This window comes from Opisthocomus hoazin, chromosome 25 (assembly GCF_030867145.1).
Source record: "Opisthocomus hoazin isolate bOpiHoa1 chromosome 25, bOpiHoa1.hap1, whole genome shotgun sequence".
NCBI classification, from domain to species: domain Eukaryota; kingdom Metazoa; phylum Chordata; class Aves; order Opisthocomiformes; family Opisthocomidae; genus Opisthocomus; species Opisthocomus hoazin.
In genome coordinates, this window is record NC_134438.1 from 7494184 (window position 1) to 7511432 (window position 17249).

At 58.7% G+C, this 17249-nt stretch overlaps 1 protein-coding gene across 4 annotated transcripts in view; it reads left to right on the plus strand.

Annotated features, from left to right (window-relative positions):
* The window catches only part of ITPR3 (inositol 1,4,5-trisphosphate receptor type 3), a 43706-nt gene that overhangs the window by 11847 nt on the left and 14610 nt on the right, over nt 1–17249 (plus strand). For 3 of the 4 annotated variants that reach the window (XM_075443261.1, XM_075443258.1, XM_075443260.1), the window contains exons 3-34: nt 707–828; nt 4022–4108; nt 4288–4446; nt 4572–4670; nt 4798–4881; nt 5842–5988; nt 6366–6461; nt 7677–7727; nt 8320–8462; nt 8638–8737; nt 9031–9191; nt 9907–10048; nt 10283–10444; nt 10573–10745; nt 10869–10988; nt 11145–11327; nt 11412–11663; nt 11952–12096; nt 12263–12410; nt 12720–12916; nt 13067–13196; nt 13476–13533; nt 13720–13885; nt 14027–14191; nt 14408–14476; nt 14937–15062; nt 15208–15330; nt 15511–15711; nt 16065–16316; nt 16412–16537; nt 16849–16974; nt 17094–17214. In XM_075443261.1, the coding sequence (XP_075299376.1) occupies nt 707–828; nt 4022–4108; nt 4288–4446; nt 4572–4670; nt 4798–4881; nt 5842–5988; nt 6366–6461; nt 7677–7727; nt 8320–8462; nt 8638–8737; nt 9031–9191; nt 9907–10048; nt 10283–10444; nt 10573–10745; nt 10869–10988; nt 11145–11327; nt 11412–11663; nt 11952–12096; nt 12263–12410; nt 12720–12916; nt 13067–13196; nt 13476–13533; nt 13720–13885; nt 14027–14191; nt 14408–14476; nt 14937–15062; nt 15208–15330; nt 15511–15711; nt 16065–16316; nt 16412–16537; nt 16849–16974; nt 17094–17214 (4434 nt within the window). The remainder of the gene's footprint in view (nt 1–706; nt 829–4021; nt 4109–4287; nt 4447–4571; nt 4671–4797; nt 4882–5841; nt 5989–6365; nt 6462–7676; nt 7728–8319; nt 8463–8637; nt 8738–9030; nt 9192–9906; nt 10049–10282; nt 10445–10572; nt 10746–10868; nt 10989–11144; nt 11328–11411; nt 11664–11951; nt 12097–12262; nt 12411–12719; nt 12917–13066; nt 13197–13475; nt 13534–13719; nt 13886–14026; nt 14192–14407; nt 14477–14936; nt 15063–15207; nt 15331–15510; nt 15712–16064; nt 16317–16411; nt 16538–16848; nt 16975–17093; nt 17215–17249) is intronic. The other variant, XM_075443259.1, reaches the window with a different exon arrangement.

Below are 17249 nucleotides of genomic sequence, written 5' to 3' on the forward strand. Positions count from 1 at the left end.
GGATGCAAACCCGTGCCCTTCAGGTCCCCAAAGGGTTTGTGTTAGGACTTGAAATGCAGCTGTTGAGGTACAGATTTTAGGGGCGGTTGCTCGTAGCTTCCAGCGCTGGTCATTGAGGCTCCCTGCGAGCAGTCATGGGAGAACAACAGTGTGTTTGCAAAACCAACGTGTCCTTGTGGCACGGCTGCCTGCAGTCCTGCTGGCTCAGGGTGTCCGGTGGGCAGGGGGGGGACAAGGGAGATGTGGAGATATCTGCTCGTGTCCTGCCGGCCTCCCTCCCTCCATCTCTCCCTCCCTCTCTCCCAGCGGGATCCTCTCTTCCTTAGGTACAGCTGGGCTTCATCAGTACTTTTTCTCCCCCTGAAGTTTTCCTTCCCAAATTGCACGGCCGTTTCCGATGGGAACACTGCTAATCACGAGTCTAAGAAGTGGAGTCATTCCCGGACTCATTATTTACCCTGATTTGAAACTAATCCACCAGCTAATACAAGGTGACGTGACCTCCACCAGTCCCGGCCAGGTCTTCCTTGTCCCCCAGCAGCGGACAGGGTTGTTGTGGGTGAGGACGACCATCTCCCAGTGATGCTGCTGTGATGGGAGCAGTATCCTGGAGGAGCACTTGCTCCTGTCCCTTGGTGACATTGGCCCTGCTGGCTGGTGGCCATGTGGCTGCTGCAGCCTCACGCTTGCCTTCCTCTCCTCCCAGACTGCCTCTTCAAAGTATGTCCCATGAACCGCTACTCCGCCCAGAAGCAATACTGGAAGGCCAAGCAAACCAAGCAGGACAAGGAGAAGATCGCAGACGTGGTGCTGCTGCAGAAGCTCCAGGTGAGCGGGGGTCCCCAGGGCAGGGAGCGGGCGTGAGGGACCGTCCTCCCCAGGGTGAACAGTCCCCGTGGGTTGGTTGGGTGATGACATCCAAACCTCTCCCCGTGCAAATCGTGAGATGTTTTGCTTCCCTGAAAACAGCCTGCATGGAAGCCAGGGCCTGCCCTGGGTTTTGCTGTGCTCAGTGTCCCTCTGCTCAGCTCCGTTGTCTCCTGTCCCACCGTCCTCCCCTCACCGTGGACCACTAGCCACAGCCACCTTTTCTAGATGAACGTCTCCTGCAGCCCTCAGCTCTTAATTAACCATGGCATACGGTGTCTAATAAGAGGGTTGAGATAGGAGCTCTGTGAGGTCCTTTGCTCGGGGTCCTGCCGGAGTGAGGGTCACAGTCCATGGATGGGCTGGCCCCCAGGGATGTGCGCTGCACCCTGGGTTACCATCCTTAGGAGATGCTCTCATCTGGCCTCTGACGCAAGAGGCACCGGAGCCTTGGTCCTGCCCGCAGGCTCCTGATGGAGCTGTCGTGCCATGCCTGCACGTGTGCCCTCGGCACGGTGCGGAGCCCTGGGCAGCGTGGCATGGCCAGGCTGGTCCATGCTGTGACAGCACAGGGTGAAGACAGCGGTGGCCAAGGAGCCGCAGATGATTTTGTTGCTCCCAGTGCAAGGGAGATGTCCGAGGGAAGACGTACGGAGGAGGATCCGGGGGACTGAGCAGGCGGGGGGAGGAAGGGAGGGCAGCGATGCTGCTTTTGAGATGAGAGGTGGTGTCCGCTTGCCTTTCCACCTTCGCCACCGCGCCCAGCCTTTGCTGTCTCAGCCCTCCTGATGCTCCTTGTGCAGAGCAGCCCATGGCAGAGCAGGGAGGGGTGCTCTGCGAGCGCAGCCCCGCAGCACCCAGGGGTGCCTGGCGCAGGGGAGGGAGCCGCTGCGGCCAGGACCTGATGCAAAGGGCTGTGGAAGAGAAAGGCTCCTGTTGACTTCCATGAGGTTTGGAAAAGGCCCATGTTAAACATTACATAATCGCCTCAGACAGCTGGCGAGGCCCCGAGGATGAATCATAAAACCAAAGCTCAGGAGACTTGTATTAAATCATCTTATCAAGCTTCAAGCCCAGCCCCACAGGTCCCACAGTTTTGCATCTGGGGAGCGAGGTCTGATGCAGTGTCCGGACAGGGCATCCCAGCTTGGTTCAGAGATGCTGGGATGGGGTCGGTGCCTCCTGCCATGTCCAGCCATACGCCATTGCTGGTGTATGGAAACGTGATTTTCCTGCTCCAACTGGACTGTAACTTGTAATGTCAACAGCTGTACTGGCCACAACTGGACAGAGAGGCTCATTTCCGAGCCTGATTGATTGCACCTTGGTTAAGATTTGTCTTAAAGAGATTCTGTCATTTCCTCGCTCCTTTCCGCTGCTCCTGGTGTTGCCCTTTTGGCAATCGCTCCCGCGCGTCCGGAGCCGAGGGCTGGGGAGCCGGGGCAGGGAGGGAGCTCTCTGCGGAGCACTGCCCGTGCTGCCGCCGGGCGCTGGGCTCCAGGCTGTGATTTATCAGCATTTCCCGCAGGCTGAAACCATCTTCCAACCCCCAGAAATAATTTCCTGAACGCAAAGCAGCCCAGGTCTTGAGCAGAGGATCCCTGCCCAGCCGTCCGTGACGCCCATGGTTGCCTTGCCGAGCTTGTGCTCTCGTGGCGTTGCTTTGAAGTGGGTTTCAGGCTCGGTGTTTTCTCAGCTGACTAATTGTAGGTGCAGCCAGGCGCAGTGCAGACATGCTGTGGAGGTTTTCCTCCCGCTCTGCTGATATCTCCTCATCCTCCCTGCACCCTCCTGGGCTGCCCGCCGCCATGCGTGTCCCTGAGAGCCCATCCCACCGTGGCTTGGGGACAGACCCCGTCCCACCCAAGGGACAAGCTGGGAGCATCAGCCCCCGGGGGCTTGCGTGCTCGGGGCAGCCGGTTCCCACTCCCAGCCCCACTGGCTTTCGGCAAGGGAGGAGCTCAGATCTGGACGCAGATTTAGGACGCGCCGCGGTGCCGGATCTCTCACCGGGGCCGTGTTGCTCCATGGGGTTGTTGTTAAACTCCCAGCTCTGCATCAGCGCGGGATGTCTTGGCAGCAGGCTTGTTTTCCTGAGGGCAGCAGCCGCCACCACAGGGCTCACATCCCCGGGTGGCACCCAGAGCTGCGTGGGGACGGAGAGTTAACCCCGGGGTGGCAACATTCAAAAGAGCAAAGGGTTTGTACTGCCACGACACGTGCCAGGCACATTCAAAGCCCTGGCGTCGCCTGCTTGGGCACTCACTTGGGCTGTCCCATCGTCCCAGTGCAGAGCCGCACTTCCAGCTCTGTTTCCCAATCCCTTTCAAGTGAAAGCGGCTGAAAGCAGGATGGGAAAGGGTAGGTGCTCTCCCAAGCTCCATCCCTCGCCGCTGTTTCCCATCCCGGCTGTGGGGGAGTGCTGGGCTGGTGCTGCCCGGGCTGTGCCGGTGCTGGCACTGGGGCTGGTGGCACACCCTCACCATTCCCAACAGATCCGCTTGCGGGAACAAGTTCCTGCCTTGCTCCGCGTACATCAACATCACTCCTCCGACTGCCAGAGCCACTGCATGGAAAATATCTGTGGTTTTGGAGAAAGGGGCTGCAAGCGGTGCCGAGTAATCCACTCTCGGGGCATCTTGGCCACATCCACCATGGCAGGTCCAGACCTGCAGCCGTGTCCCAGCACGGCACCGCCGGCATGGTGCCTTTTGCTCTTCGGTTTTGGCGCTGCTGGGAGCCCCCGTTCCCCATAGCCGTGCTGCAGTGGGGCTGAGATGGGTGCATTGCCCCAGCCCCTGGCCCATGCGCAGAGTCCCCTTTGGTGCTGCCCTGTAAGACCTGCTGGGGCTTTGGGGGAATTTTAGCGCCGTTTTGTCCCTGTCCTAATTTTGAAGTCCTTGATTTAAAGCTGGTATGGACTTCATACAGCTGCTCAGGGCCACACCATGGTGCCGGGCTGAGTTCTCAGATGCTGAGGACCATATTGAAGCTCTAGCCTGTGTTGCTGGGGGGACAGCAGGATGCATGCTGATGCTGCATCCCAGCCTGCCCACCCTCCCCGTAGCTGAGGGCGCAGGGGGCCCCTCTGGGGCTTGCTCCAGGGGATGAGGAGAGTGCTGTTACGTTCAGCTCGTCTCCTTTTGGTGTGCAGCATGCAGCCCAGATGGAGCAGAAGCAGAACGAGACCGAGAACAAGAAAGTGCATGGCGACGTGGTGAAATACGGCAGCGTCATACAGGTACGGGCGCTCGCCCTCCCCTCCTCTGCGCTCGGCCGATGGGTCTGGGGGGGAACTGCGCAGATCCAGCACACGCGAGTTGGGCGGCAGCTGGGAAGGGGCTTGCGGGATCCCTCCTGGCTGCCACCAGCGTGAGGGACCTCAAGGGCCGCGGCTCACCCCAGCACGTGCTTTTCCAGCTCCTCCATATGAAAAGCAACAAGTACCTGACGGTGAACAAGCGGCTGCCGGCCCTGCTTGAGAAGAACGCCATGCGGGTGACGCTGGATGCCACCGGCAACGAGGGATCCTGGCTCTTCATCCAGCCCTTCTGGAAGCTGAGGAGCAATGGGGATAATGTGAGCACGGGGCTGAAATGTCCCTAAAGGAGGCTGGGCAGACAGCAGCGTGCGTGCTGCCTGCCAGGGCTCGCCTCCCCGCCGGGCGCCCGGTCTCATCCCTGCCTTCCCGTTTCGTTCCCCAGGTAGTCGTGGGAGACAAAGTCATCCTGAACCCCGTCAACGCCGGGCAGCCGCTGCATGCCAGCAACTACGAGCTTGCTGACAACGCTGGCTGCAAGGAGGTACGGGGAGGCTGGGCTGCCTGTGCAGGGTCTGGCTTTTAGCTCTTGCCTGGGGTTTTTTTTTTCCCCTTTTTCTTCCTTTTTCCCATTGTCCCAGGCATCATGACTGTGCTCTCTTGCTCTTTAGGTGAACTCAGTCAATTGTAACACCAGCTGGAAAATCAACCTTTTCATGCAGTTCTGCGACCACATGGAGGAAGTGCTGAAAGGGGTGAGGAAGGCGTCTCAGCTGCCCGGGACACGGTGGACGCTGGGGACCCGGCCCCGGTCCCCTGCGGGGGCAGGACACGTGAACAGCCGTCTGGCTGCGTGACAGGGGCGGAGGAGAGAGATCCTGCCTTGACGACTTTAATTTCTAGGAGAATTCATCACTTGGAGAACTTAACAGCAAGCTAGAGTTGGATATTTTAGTATCTCCTGGCGCAGGTACCCAGGGAGGCATGAAATTACCCTCTGCCTTCTTGTATTAAATTGGCTCTCAAGGACAATACGGGGCACGCGTGGTGCCAGCAGCGGCTTCTAGCTGCGAGGACAATTTTCAGCTGTTTGGCTGTGCAGCAGGGCTGGCTGTTGCCTGGGAAAGGAACTTTCCCTGCGGAGCTATTGTTCGGGGCTGAGGTCCTCCAGGAAGCAGCTGGATGGATATTGATTGTTATGATCTTACAGACCCTCGTCCCCCGGCGCCGCACTTATCCCCGGCTTCCCGCATCCCCTGCATCTTCCTCCCCAGGGCAGTAATGTCTTAAACAGATCGATGAGCGGAGCCTCTGCCCACTCCACGGGTGTGAAATGGGGAGGTTTGCACCCATTTTACAGCCTGGGGAGGGGAAGCAGAGAAGTGGCTTGCAGGAGTAAATGGAGTGATGGCATTGCGGAGCGCAGGGTGCCCCATGCCCACGCAAGGTGCCCTCCCCTGGGTTCAGAGGAGCATTTGTGCTGCTAGGGGCAGGTTTAGCACAGCTCAGGTAGGTAAGACTGGAAAAGCTGATGGTGCCCTGTGACACCCAGGCTCCCGTGATCTTGCTGTGCCACGGCTGGGAGTTGTGCTCTGTTCTGGACCACGTATGGGGGGATCCCATCCCCTTGCAGGGTGGGGGGGGTCACAGGAGGAGCTACACTGGTTCATAGGAGAGCCACATTCCTGGGTCTCACCACCGTGTCCTGCTCCTAGGGGGATGTGGTGAGGCTCTTCCACGCTGAGCAGGAGAAGTTTCTCACCTGTGACGAGTACAAAGGCAAGCTGCACGTCTTCCTCCGCACTACCCTGAGGCAGTCGGCCACCTCGGCCACCAGCTCCAACGCCCTGTGGGAGGTGGAGGTGAGCGGGGAGGGGATGGAGCACGTGTCCGTGGGCTGTCGGGGTACCTCCGTGGATTGCTGCCGTTTCACTGGGGCGGAGGAGTGCTAGAAGTAGTTGTTATTTCTATACATTTCTACCTCTGGTAGCCTGACTGCCCTGGTGAAAGCCAGCACAAGGCTGGAGCTCCATGAGAGCACTGGGAACCAGCGATGAGCACTGGTGTCTGTCTGAGCTCCGTGTCCTGAGTATGTTTGCTCGTGGCTGCATTTGAGATAAGACGAGGCTCTTATCACCAGTGTGTTTGCCCGGGGTCAGCGGAGGCTTGGAGCCGGGAATGGCGTCCTGGTTCCCCCAGCCCGGCATGCCACCGGCTGAGCTCTCTCTGCTTCTCCTAGGTGGTCCACCATGACCCGTGCCGAGGGGGAGCCGGGCACTGGAACGGCTTGTACCGCTTCAAGCACCTCGCCACAGGCAACTACCTGGCAGCGGAGGTAAGGGGACGAGCGGAGGGACGCAGGACCCCTGTCCTCGAGAGGCTGGTGCCATCCCTTGCCCAGGCAGCGCCCACCCGCCCTGAGACAGTGATGCCCAGCGTTGCCTCTGGCCCCGCTCCAGTTTGCTTTCGGAGCCGTCCTGCCCTGGGCCTCCGCGGCTCCTCCTTGCTTGCAGGAGGCATTGGCCCCGGGGCTCATCGTCATCATCGTTTGCCTGTTTACAGGGCTAAGCTTTCCCTCCCGAAATCCCCCACCGCACGGTGCGGCCGTCCGCTTGCCAAAATTGCTGTTCCCCGCTCCCTCCTCTTCTGGCTGGGGGGGGTGGGAGGGGGTGGCTGGGTTTTTCCTCCATTTGCCTGCTCCGGGCCAAGTGACTGTACCGACACAACCTCCCGGTAAGACGGGAATGGGACATAATTCATCCTGCTGCGTTTAACTCTTCCTGATCAGATTTTGCCCATCCTCATCCTCTGGTCCACAGCAGCATCCAGGGCTGTCCTTGCCGGGGGAGGGTGTGAGCAAAATCTGGGCCTGGAAACAGCGTTTGCCAAATTTTTTTTTGCTCCCATTTATGGCCAGCTCAAGGCCTCCTGATGGAGGCACAAAGAGGTTTCCTCACTTAAATAATGTGGTTTGTATGACAGAAATGAGCTGCCAGTACCAAGGGAGAGACTGTTGCACCCTTCTGCCTGGGAGCAGGGCTGTACTGGGTGATGTCTCGGTGCACCATGTGCCGTAGGTGCTCCCTAGCTGGAGAAGACAACCAAAGGCAGTCCCCTGGGCCACTTCCACCGCTGGCAGGATGGAAAACAGCAAATCCTGGGGCTCTGAAATGGCTGCTTTAAACCAAAAGACATTCAGGTGACATCTGCAGAGGAAAGAAGATCACAGAATGATCCCTGTCCCAGGCTGAAGCTGCCCAGCTTGTGTTGCTCACTGAGACCTCAGCCTGGGGCCGCGAGGGATTTACAGCAAGAGCTCGTTTTGCTGCAGCGCAGAGCCCTTGGTCTGCTCGCCGGGGCTCAGCCCTTGGGGACGGATCGCTGTGCCCTGGGTCGGGTCACGTCCTCCAGCCCCATCTGGGCAGGTTTCCTCTCTCTGCGATGTGACCGAGGAAGGCAGGAGTAGAGATAACACCCCGTGCGCAGGGTTTTGGAGGGACCGAGCGGGAGGACTGATAGCTGTCTTTCATCTCCCTCTTTAACTTTTCAGGAAAACCCAAGTTATAAAGGAGACGTGGCTGAGCCCAAAGCAGCGCCCACGGTGAGCTGTGTGCAGCCTCGCTAGCAGAAATGCTGCTGCCGCTGCCTGAAATCACGCCGTCTCTTAGATTCTGCCTGAAAGCAGGGAAATGCCCCAAAACAGAGCCTGCCGCGGGGACAGTGTCCGCGCCATGCCGCCGGGTCCCGCTCGGTGCCGAGGCTGCGGCCGGAGGCTATCCCGCTGCCCAGCAGAGCATCCCCGCGTCCCGCACTGTAGAGTAGCATCCCTGTGTCCCGCTCGCGAGAGGAACCTGCCGAAATCTGTTGGAGGGGTCCCAGTGCATGTCGCATCCCCAGGCCACGGGGATGTGCCGGTAGAAGAGAGATTTGGATTTTCAGGGGGTTTTTCCTCTTTGCCGTTGGTGAGATTTGGAGAAGGGGTGGCCTCGTAGCTCAGGTGCATCACGCTGCGCTTGTGCTCTTGCAGCCCCTCGTGCGTCTCCGCGCTGCGAGGCTCAGCCCGGCGTCCGAGCCAAAGCTTCTGCTCTGAGCGTAGCCGCCGCGTGTCTCCTCCGATGCCGTGTGCACAGGGAGGCTGGGCTCGGCCGGGCAGCCGCACCACGCCGGCCTCAAAGCCGCTTTCCCCCGTGCAGGGGGGCAGCGGCCGTGCCAGCCGCAGGAACACCGGGGAGAAGATCAAATACCGGCTGGTGGCCGTGCCCCACGGCAACGACATCGCCTCCCTCTTCGAGCTGGACCCTACCACGCTGCAGAAGACGGATTCCTTCGTCCCGCGGTACGTGAGCGCGCGTTGCCATGGAGGGGTTGAAATAAAGAAGGGAGGTTTAATAGGGCGGTGTGAAATTTTGGCACGTCTGTTCTTGGTGGGGCTTTGCTGGTTGTTGGGGGAAGTGGTGGGTGCTGGTGTGTCTGCGTGGGGATCGCTCACCAGGGTGCTGTGCCGTTTGCAGGAACTCCTACGTGAGGCTGCGCCACCTCTGCACCAACACCTGGATCCAGAGCACCAATGTGCCCATCGACATCGATGAGGAGAGGCCCATTCGCCTCATGGTGAGGCTCCGCTCCCCGCTCCTGTGCAGGGATTTGTCCCCTGTGCCCCAATAGCTCTTAGCATGCTCCTTCCCACCCAGCACCCAGGCTTTACCCAGGGACTGAAATACCCTGATGATCCAAGGGGGTGGCTGGACACCAGCCTAGAGCCCAACCCAGTAACATGGAGCCCACCCCAGTCCATCCAACGGGGACGAACTGGGTCACTGACTTCACCCGGGTTGGTGGCAGATGACAGGGACATTCCTGGCACTGCCCTGACTGTGTGATGCTGCTTCCCTGTTGCTTCCCAGCTGGGCACGTGCCCCACCAAGGAAGACAAAGAAGCTTTTGCCATCGTCTCCGTGCCCGTCTCTGAGATCCGGGACCTGGACTTTGCTAATGATGCCAGCTCAATGCTGGCCAACGTGGTGGAGAAGATGAACGAAGGTTTTCTCAGCCAGAATGACCGGAGGTAAAAAGTCATTTCCCCTGGGAGATGGGGCTGTGCTGAGCTCCTCCAAGGGCTCTCCAGCATCGCTGCAGGATGGGGCCCCTGGCTGGGTCTTGGTGCCAGCGCTGTCTTGCTTTCCTGCCCACAACCCAAATCCACGCCTGCTTCTCGCAGGAGTCTGGCAAGGAAACCAGATAACGCCGCAGCCCCGCTCCGGCCCCTCCTTTGCCGCTAGAAAAATATCCGAGGGGCTGAGAGATGGCCCCACGATAGGGGCAGCTGGGTTAGTCACAGCATTATTTTTAGGTGGGTGGGTTCTTGGTGCTTCCTGAGCAAACACAGATGCCCCGTGGGACAGAGCGAGCCGCTTCCGCCCTGCCAGCCCGCCCGCATGGGTCCCACAAAGGTGACTAAGGGGGCAAAGGCATTAAATGCAAAATCCCTGCCGTGAATCACGAGCAAAGGGCCCTGGCATTTGCCCTGACACATCTGGTTTCCTTAGGAACCACAGGGGCTGTAAAACCTCTTGCTTCAGGGCAGCCATTAACCACTAGCATCGAGGGGAGGATCAGCCAGCAGCTTCCCGTCTTGAGCCTTGAACAAGGGCTCTTTGGTCCTCCAAAATGTGCTGGCATCGTTGCAGGGACCTGAGTCTGGCTGGGCTGCATGGAGTGGGCAAGCAGTCACCCTCGACTGGAAAGTCCAACCACTCCACTTGTACCGTGCCCCTTTGCAGGTTCGTGATCCAGCTGCTGGAGGACTTGGTGTTTTTTGTCAGCGACGTCCCCAACAATGGCCAGAACGTGTTGGACATCGTGGTGACCAAGCCCAACCGGGAACGGCAGAAGCTGATGCGGGAGCAGAACATCTTGAAGCAGGTGAGGGGCCCCGGGATCCAGCATCCAAGCAAGGCTGAGGTCCTGCGGAGATGTCCAGGGCTATGCTGGGGTCCAGAGATCTGGAAACTCCCATGGAGGAGGTGTAGCTGGTCTCCAGCTCATGGACCCAGCGGTGCACCAAGCCCTCCTGGCAAGCACGGCCGGTGTCCAGCCATGCACGGGCGTGATGGCATGGAGAAGGACATGGCAGTTACTATCTCTGCTTTTGGGCAGATCTTTGGGATCCTGAAAGCCCCATTCAAGGACAAGGGCGGGGAAGGGCCCCTGGTGCGGCTGGAAGAGCTGTCAGACCAGAAAAACGCTCCCTACCAGTACATGTTTCGGCTGTGCTACCGTGTGCTCCGGCACTCCCAGGAGGACTATCGCAAGAACCAGGTGTGTGTGGGGTGACGAGGAGACCCCCCCATCCCACCACTTGTTGCAGAGCTCTTGGTGGGGCAGGGGGCCATTTCCAGACCCCGACACACAGCCCCATGCATTCACTGCCTCTCTGCCTGCTCCAGGAGCACATAGCCAAGCAGTTTGGCATGATGCAGTCCCAGATTGGCTATGACATCCTGGCCGAGGACACCATCACGGCCCTGCTGCACAACAACCGCAAGCTGCTGGAGAAGCACATCACGAAGACGGAGGTGGAGACCTTCGTCAGCCTGGTGCGCAAGAACCGCGAGCCACGGTGCGTGTCCAGAAGGCCCCATCCCAAAGGGTTTTGTGCTGTGTGGTGGGTGGGATGTGCCTCGATCAGAGGTGGGAAGAGTCCCCGGAGACCCTTTCACAGCGAGCTGTCTCTGCTCTGTAGGTTTTTGGACTACCTCTCGGACCTGTGCGTGTCCAACCACATTGCCATCCCCGTCACCCAGGAGCTGATCTGCAAGTGTGTGCTGGACCCAAACAACAGCGACATCCTCATCAAAACCGAGTGAGTAGCCAAGGGGAGAGGTTTTCCATTATCAGGGTTTGGTGCCTGGCCCTACCTGCCACCGGCTCTCACGGTGCCCTGGTAAAAGCCCCGTCACCCTTCGAGGCGCAGCCGGTCCCCAGGAGCATCTCCAGTTTTACCCCTCTTCCGCCTCAGGCTGAGGCCGGTGAAGGAGATGTCCCAGACCCACGAGTACCTGAGCATCGAGTACTCGGAGGAGGAGGTCTGGCTCACCTGGACAGACAAGAACAACGACCACCACGAGAAAAGCATCCGGCAGCTGGCGCAGGAGGCCCGGGCTGGCAATGCCCATGACGAGAACGTCCTCAGCTACTACAGGTGACGATCCCATGGCATCCTCTCTCCAGGTGAGGACATAAGGATCGCATGGCCTCACTCCCTCTCCCCCTCGTCCCTGGGCAGGTACCAGCTGAAGCTCTTTGCCCGCATGTGCCTGGATCGCCAATACTTGGCCATCAAGGAGATCTCTCAGCAGCTGGGTGTGGACCTGATCTTCCTCTGCATGGCAGATGAGATGCTGCCCTTCGATCTCCGGGCGTCCTTCTGCCACCTCATGTTACACGTGCATGTGGACAGGGACCCGCAGGAGCTGGTGATGCCCGTGAAGTTTGCACGGCTCTGGACCGAGATCCCCACGGCCATCACCATCAAAGAGTGAGACATGATGAGGCTCACAGCGGCTTTGAGGGACAGGGCAGGAGGTGGGATGGCAAATACTATTCCATGTAGGGACTGGCTCCTCTTTAGCAGGGACTGGGAGAGGGGCATTGGTGGAGTGAATTTGGCAGGTCTTATCCTTCAGAAGGACGTGTTCTCCATCATAGTTATAAGCATCACTTCCGGCTATTATGGCTCTTGGCAGTTGTCTGGACAGCACTCGTCCAGGCTGCGTGCGAGGAGACTCGCTGCCATCCAGCTCACCCCCACCATCTCCCCTTGCAGTTACGACTCCAACCTCAACGTTTCACGTGACGACAAGAAGAACAAGTTTGCCAGCACCATGGAGTTTGTGGAGGACTACCTCAACAATGTGGTCAGCGAGGCGGTGCCCTTCGCCAACGAGGAGAAGAATAAGCTCACCTTTGAGGTGCGAGTCCTGCTGGTGTCCCTGGCACGTTGCAGGATGCAGCACAGTTTGTCTGCAACTGCCTCTGCAACGAGGGTGGCCGTGCTGGCATCCCTCTTCCCCATGTCTGTTTATTCTGCTCAGCCCATAGCATGGTGAGGTCTAGAGTTGCCTTATCCTTCCCCAGGTCGTCAGCCTTGCGCACAACCTCATCTACTTCGGCTTCTACAGCTTCAGCGAGCTGCTGCGCCTGACACGGACACTGCTGGGCATCATTGACTGTGTCCAAAACCCCCAGCTGATGATGCAGGCAGTCTACAATGACGACGTGACGGGTGAGTCCCAGCTCCGTAACCAGGCATGGTCCTGCAGCAAGGTGTTTTCTGTGGTCTGCCAAGTGCTTTCCAGTTTTGGCTGAAAGTAAACAAGCCACTGGTTTGCTGACCTGGAAGCTTTGTCCTTGTCTGCACCAGGAGACAGGAGGTGTTGAGCCATTGGCCATGTCGGAGAAATGGATGGTCCCTCCTGCTCATTCTCTGATTAATATCTACAGCATTTTCCAGTCTAAGTGGGTCCTTCTGTTGGTCCTCTGCCACCTCCCTTTCCATCTGCATTAATTCTGCCTGCTGTGGCTGCCTCTGTAGGGAAGAATGTGCGGAGGTCAATCCAGGGAGTTGGGCAGATGATGTCCACCATGGTGCTGAGCAGAAAACAGTCCATCTTCAGCCCCCCGAGCCTTAGTGCTGGGTCTGCCCCAGAGCAAGTGGACAGAGGGAGAAGCATTGAGAACGAGAACATTGTGGTGATGGAGACCAAGCTGAAGATCCTGGAGATCTTGCAGGTTGGACCCTGTGGGGAGGGAGAAGCATTGTGGAGCTGTGGGTGGGACCTGTGGATGAGGTGTTGTGGGGGAGACGTGTTTCTGGTGCAAAGAGACAGCTGGCATGAAGAGAGGACTCACTTTTGCTTTCTTCTTCTTTGCTGCTGCCAGTTCATCCTGAACGTGCGGCTGGACTACAGGATTTCCTACCTGCTTTCCGTCTTCAAGAAGGAGTTTGTGGAAGTCTACCCCATGCAGGACAGTGCAGCCGACGGGACAGCTCCAGCCTTTGACTCCACAAGTAACTCTTCCACTTTGTTCCTGGTACACCTTCAACTCGGCAAACCCCGCAGGCTGGGGACACTCAGGTTGTGGAGGTGGCAGCTCCAGCAGCTCTCCACCAGCCACTGCTGCTGGCAGGGAGCTTGGGGCAGTTTGTGCAGATGGGATGAGGTATCCTGTGTCCATTGTGGATGCTTGGGGCTGGGGCCAGGGGGCTGGGTTGGTTCCTGCGCGGTTTCTGCTGATGCACAACAATCCTGTTGGCCAGCCCTTTCATCTCCCTTCCTTCTCCTTTCAGCTGCAGCCATGAACCTGGACCGGATCGGCGAGCACGCAGAAGCCATGTTTGGTGTGGGGTGAGTCCCTGGCCCTCCAGCGCATAGTTAGCCTGGCCGTAGGGCTCTTCCTCTCCTGTCCGTGCTGCTGAGGAAGATGAGGCTCTAAAGGCTAATGCCGCTGTCCCCATCAGCCCCGAGGGGTGACTGAGTGCACGCAAGCTCCCACGCGGCTGCTAACACCAAGCGCTTTCATCCCGGCTTCAGGAAGACGAGCAGCATGTTAGAGGTGGATGACGAGGGAGGGAGGATGTTTCTGCGGGTGCTGATCCACCTGACGATGCATGACTACCCGCCGCTCATCTCCGGCTCCCTGCAGCTCCTCTTCAAGCACTTCAGCCAGAGGCAGGAAGTCTTGCACACCTTCAAACAGGTAACCCTGGTGGGACGCTGCTCTGGAGCACCTCTAAGCACAAGCAGGACATGGGCTGGGTCCTGGCCCCTTTTCCTTTGAGGAAGGTCTGGGAATGGGATTCGTGCCCCAAACTGGAAACCCCTGGGAATGTCGCTGCAGGTTCAGCTCCTGATCTCAGCCCAGGATGTCGAGAACTACAAGGTGATCAAGTCAGAGCTGGACAAACTCCGCACTATGGTGGAGAAATCAGAGCTCTGGGTGGACAAGAAGGGCAGCAGCAAAGGGGACAGCACGGTGGAGGGCAACAAGAAGGAGAAGAAAGAGGTGAGAGCCCCGAGCAAGATGCTGGGAACCAGGGCGGGAGAAGAGTGGAAGGCAGAGGTGCAGCTCACTTCAATCCAACACCTAAGTCCTCTCAATGGGCCATGCACCCCTCTCCCTGGAAGAGGAGGGTGAGGGAGGGTTCTGCGGGGTGTAAGTTATGCCCCAAGCTTTGGAGAGGTGCAGTGGGACCCTGGTGTTGTTTTCCTCCCCTTGCAGCATGCTGCCGACGAAGAGGTCATTGCTCCAGGAGAGAAGAGCAGTGAGAACTATCAGATAGTCAAGGGGGTAAGTGAGACCGAATCCTGTCCGCAGGGCTGTTCCTGGAGGCACGGCCAGCAATGTCTGCCTGGCCTGGGCTGGCACGGGTGCACCAGCGAGGAGGGAAAGGGTGAAGTCATGAGGGGGATTTCCAAGTTCTCCCGTGGTTCAGTAGAAATGAGTCCAAGCCAGGGCTTGTTCCTGGCAACTCCGTGCAAGGAGGAGCCCTGTTACATCCCCAGGGCTCGCGAGTGAGCCTTGCACTGGGGGGACTGATGGGGGAGAGGGTTGGTGATGGGTGCAAGGGCTGTCTGCGTGGCTTTGCAAGGAGGATTTCTGAGGGGGGTGCCAAAATTTGTGAGTGATGCAAGGAACACCTGGGCTTATGGAGGGCACATCTGGAGGGCAGGCAAGCCCCCAGCCCTGGCGGCCATTCTGGTGGGCTCCCAGGCTCAGTTCCCCTCTGCCGTGGTCCTTGTCTCCCCAGATCCTGGAGCGGCTGAATAAGATGTGTGGGGTCGGAGAGCAAGTGCGCAAGAAGCAGCAGCGCCTGCTGAAGAACATGGATGCCCACAAAGTGATGTTGGATCTGCTGCAGATCCCTTACGAGAAGGTGGGTGGGCAGAAGCTGGCTGGTCCTGAAGTGCCCAGGGCAAGGGCTGGGTCCTGCAGCTGCGCAGGGCAGGAGGGGCAGCAGCCTGCTCCTGCTCTCCATCCCTTGCCAACTCCGGGCATTTCCCTTCTCTGCTCTCCCTCAGGGTGATGCCAAGATGATGGAGATCCTGAAATTCACCCACCAGTTCCTGCAGAAGTTTTGTGCTGGCAATCAGGAAAACCAGGCTCTACTGCACAAACACCTCAACCTGTTCCTGACCCCAGGGGTAAGGAGAGGGGACAGAAGCGTGATGGCAGGCAACAGCACAGGGAGAGAAGTCAGTACTGCTCCTGGGGCTGAGAGATACAAAAGCCAGGAGGAGGCCCCAGGAGAGGAAGGGTCAGGGCAGGAGGGAAGGCTCTTCCTCACAGCCCCCCAGCCTAACTCTGCTCCCCTGGTCCCGCAGCTTCTGGAGGCTGAGACGATGCAGCACATCTTCCTCAACAACTACCAGCTCTGCTCGGAGATCAACGAGACGGTGCCACAGCACTTCATCCACTGCGTGGCCACCCATGGCCGCCACGTGCAGTACCTCGACTTCCTGCACACCATCATCAAGGCCGAGGGCAAGTACGTCAAGAAGTGCCAGGACATGATCATGACCGAGGTGAGCACCTCTCCCCCTAGCCCGTGGGGCATGAGCGCGGGGTGCAGCAGGGCACGGCTCCCAGGAGGTGCATGGCTGGCTTCTTCCTTGAGAAAGAGCCTTCCCGGCCATGCTGGCTTCTCCCTGGAGCTGGAAGCATCTCCAAGAGCTTGGTAAAAAGTCCAAGAACCAATAACCATTTTGCAGTCCCTCAAGTTGGTTGTGCTGTGTGGTTTTCCCTGTAAATGCACAGCCCGTTCACCCTGCTCTGGGTGCTCCCTCTCATTGCCCCAGTGCAGAGGACACCGTTTTCTGCCTTGCGAGGTTTCTCATCTTCCTTCTCTGGAGTGGTGACTGCTGACCTTTCCTCACAGCTCACCAATGCCGGGGACGATGTGGTGGTTTTCTACAACGACAAGGCTTCACTGGCCACCCTTCTGGAGATGATGACAGCAGCCAGGGATGGGGTGGAGGAGAACAGCCCACTGATGTACCACATCTCACTGGTGGACCTGTTGGCCGCCTGCGCCGAGGGCAAGAATGTCTACACGGAAATCAAGTGCACGTCCCTGCTGCCCTTGGAGGACGTGGTGCGGGTGGTGACACATGAGGATTGCATCACGGAGGTACAGGATGCCCATGAGGAGGGTGCTGGTGATTTGCACTGTTTGCCTTCCCCTCATGGCACCTATGCCTCTCTCCCTCGCTTCCTCCCTGGCAGGTGAAGATGGCCTATGTGAACTTCGTCAACCACTGTTACGTGGACACAGAGGTGGAGATGAAGGAGATCTACACCAGCAACCACATCTGGACTCTCTTTGAGAACTTCACCCTGGACATGGCCCGGGTACATGGGGAGGGTTGGGTGGGAGGGACACTGCAGCAATGGCTGCTGCATTGAATGAGGACAGGTTGGTGTCACCAAGGCTCCCTTGAAGCTTGGGAAGCCAGATATGGGGCATGGGCACCCTGGAGACTTGCATAGCTGCTACGCTTTGGGCTGGGGAGCAGTCAGAGCTCTCTCACGTCAGGAGCTGTGTCACCAGCTACATCCTGCAGCTCAGCAAGGTCGCAGCAGTGCTGCATCCCAGCAGCATCTGGCCAGGATGTATGCTCACCTTGCTGTGGTACCATCAGCATCCTCCCTTCTCCTCACAGATGTGCAAGAAACGAGAGAAGCGCCTGCCGGATCCCACGCTAGAGAAGTACGTGCTGACGGTGGTGCTGGACACCATCAACGCGTTCTTCAGCTCCCCCTTCTCAGAGAACAGCACCTCACTGCAGGTAATGAGGTGCTGCATGGCCAAGTTGTGGCCAGGGGAGTCAAGGGGCTCATCGAGCCCCCCAAAATAAGGTCTGGACACACCTCGCACTTATACATACCTGCCTGCTCTCTCCTGCAGACCCACCAGACCATTGTGGTGCAGCTTCTCCAGTCCACCATGAGGTTGCTGGAGTGTCCCTGGCTGCAGCAGCAGCACAAGAGCTCGGTGGAAGCCTGCATCCGCACGCTGGCCATGGTCGGTAAGGAGCCGCGCCAGAGGGATGCTCTGTCCCCG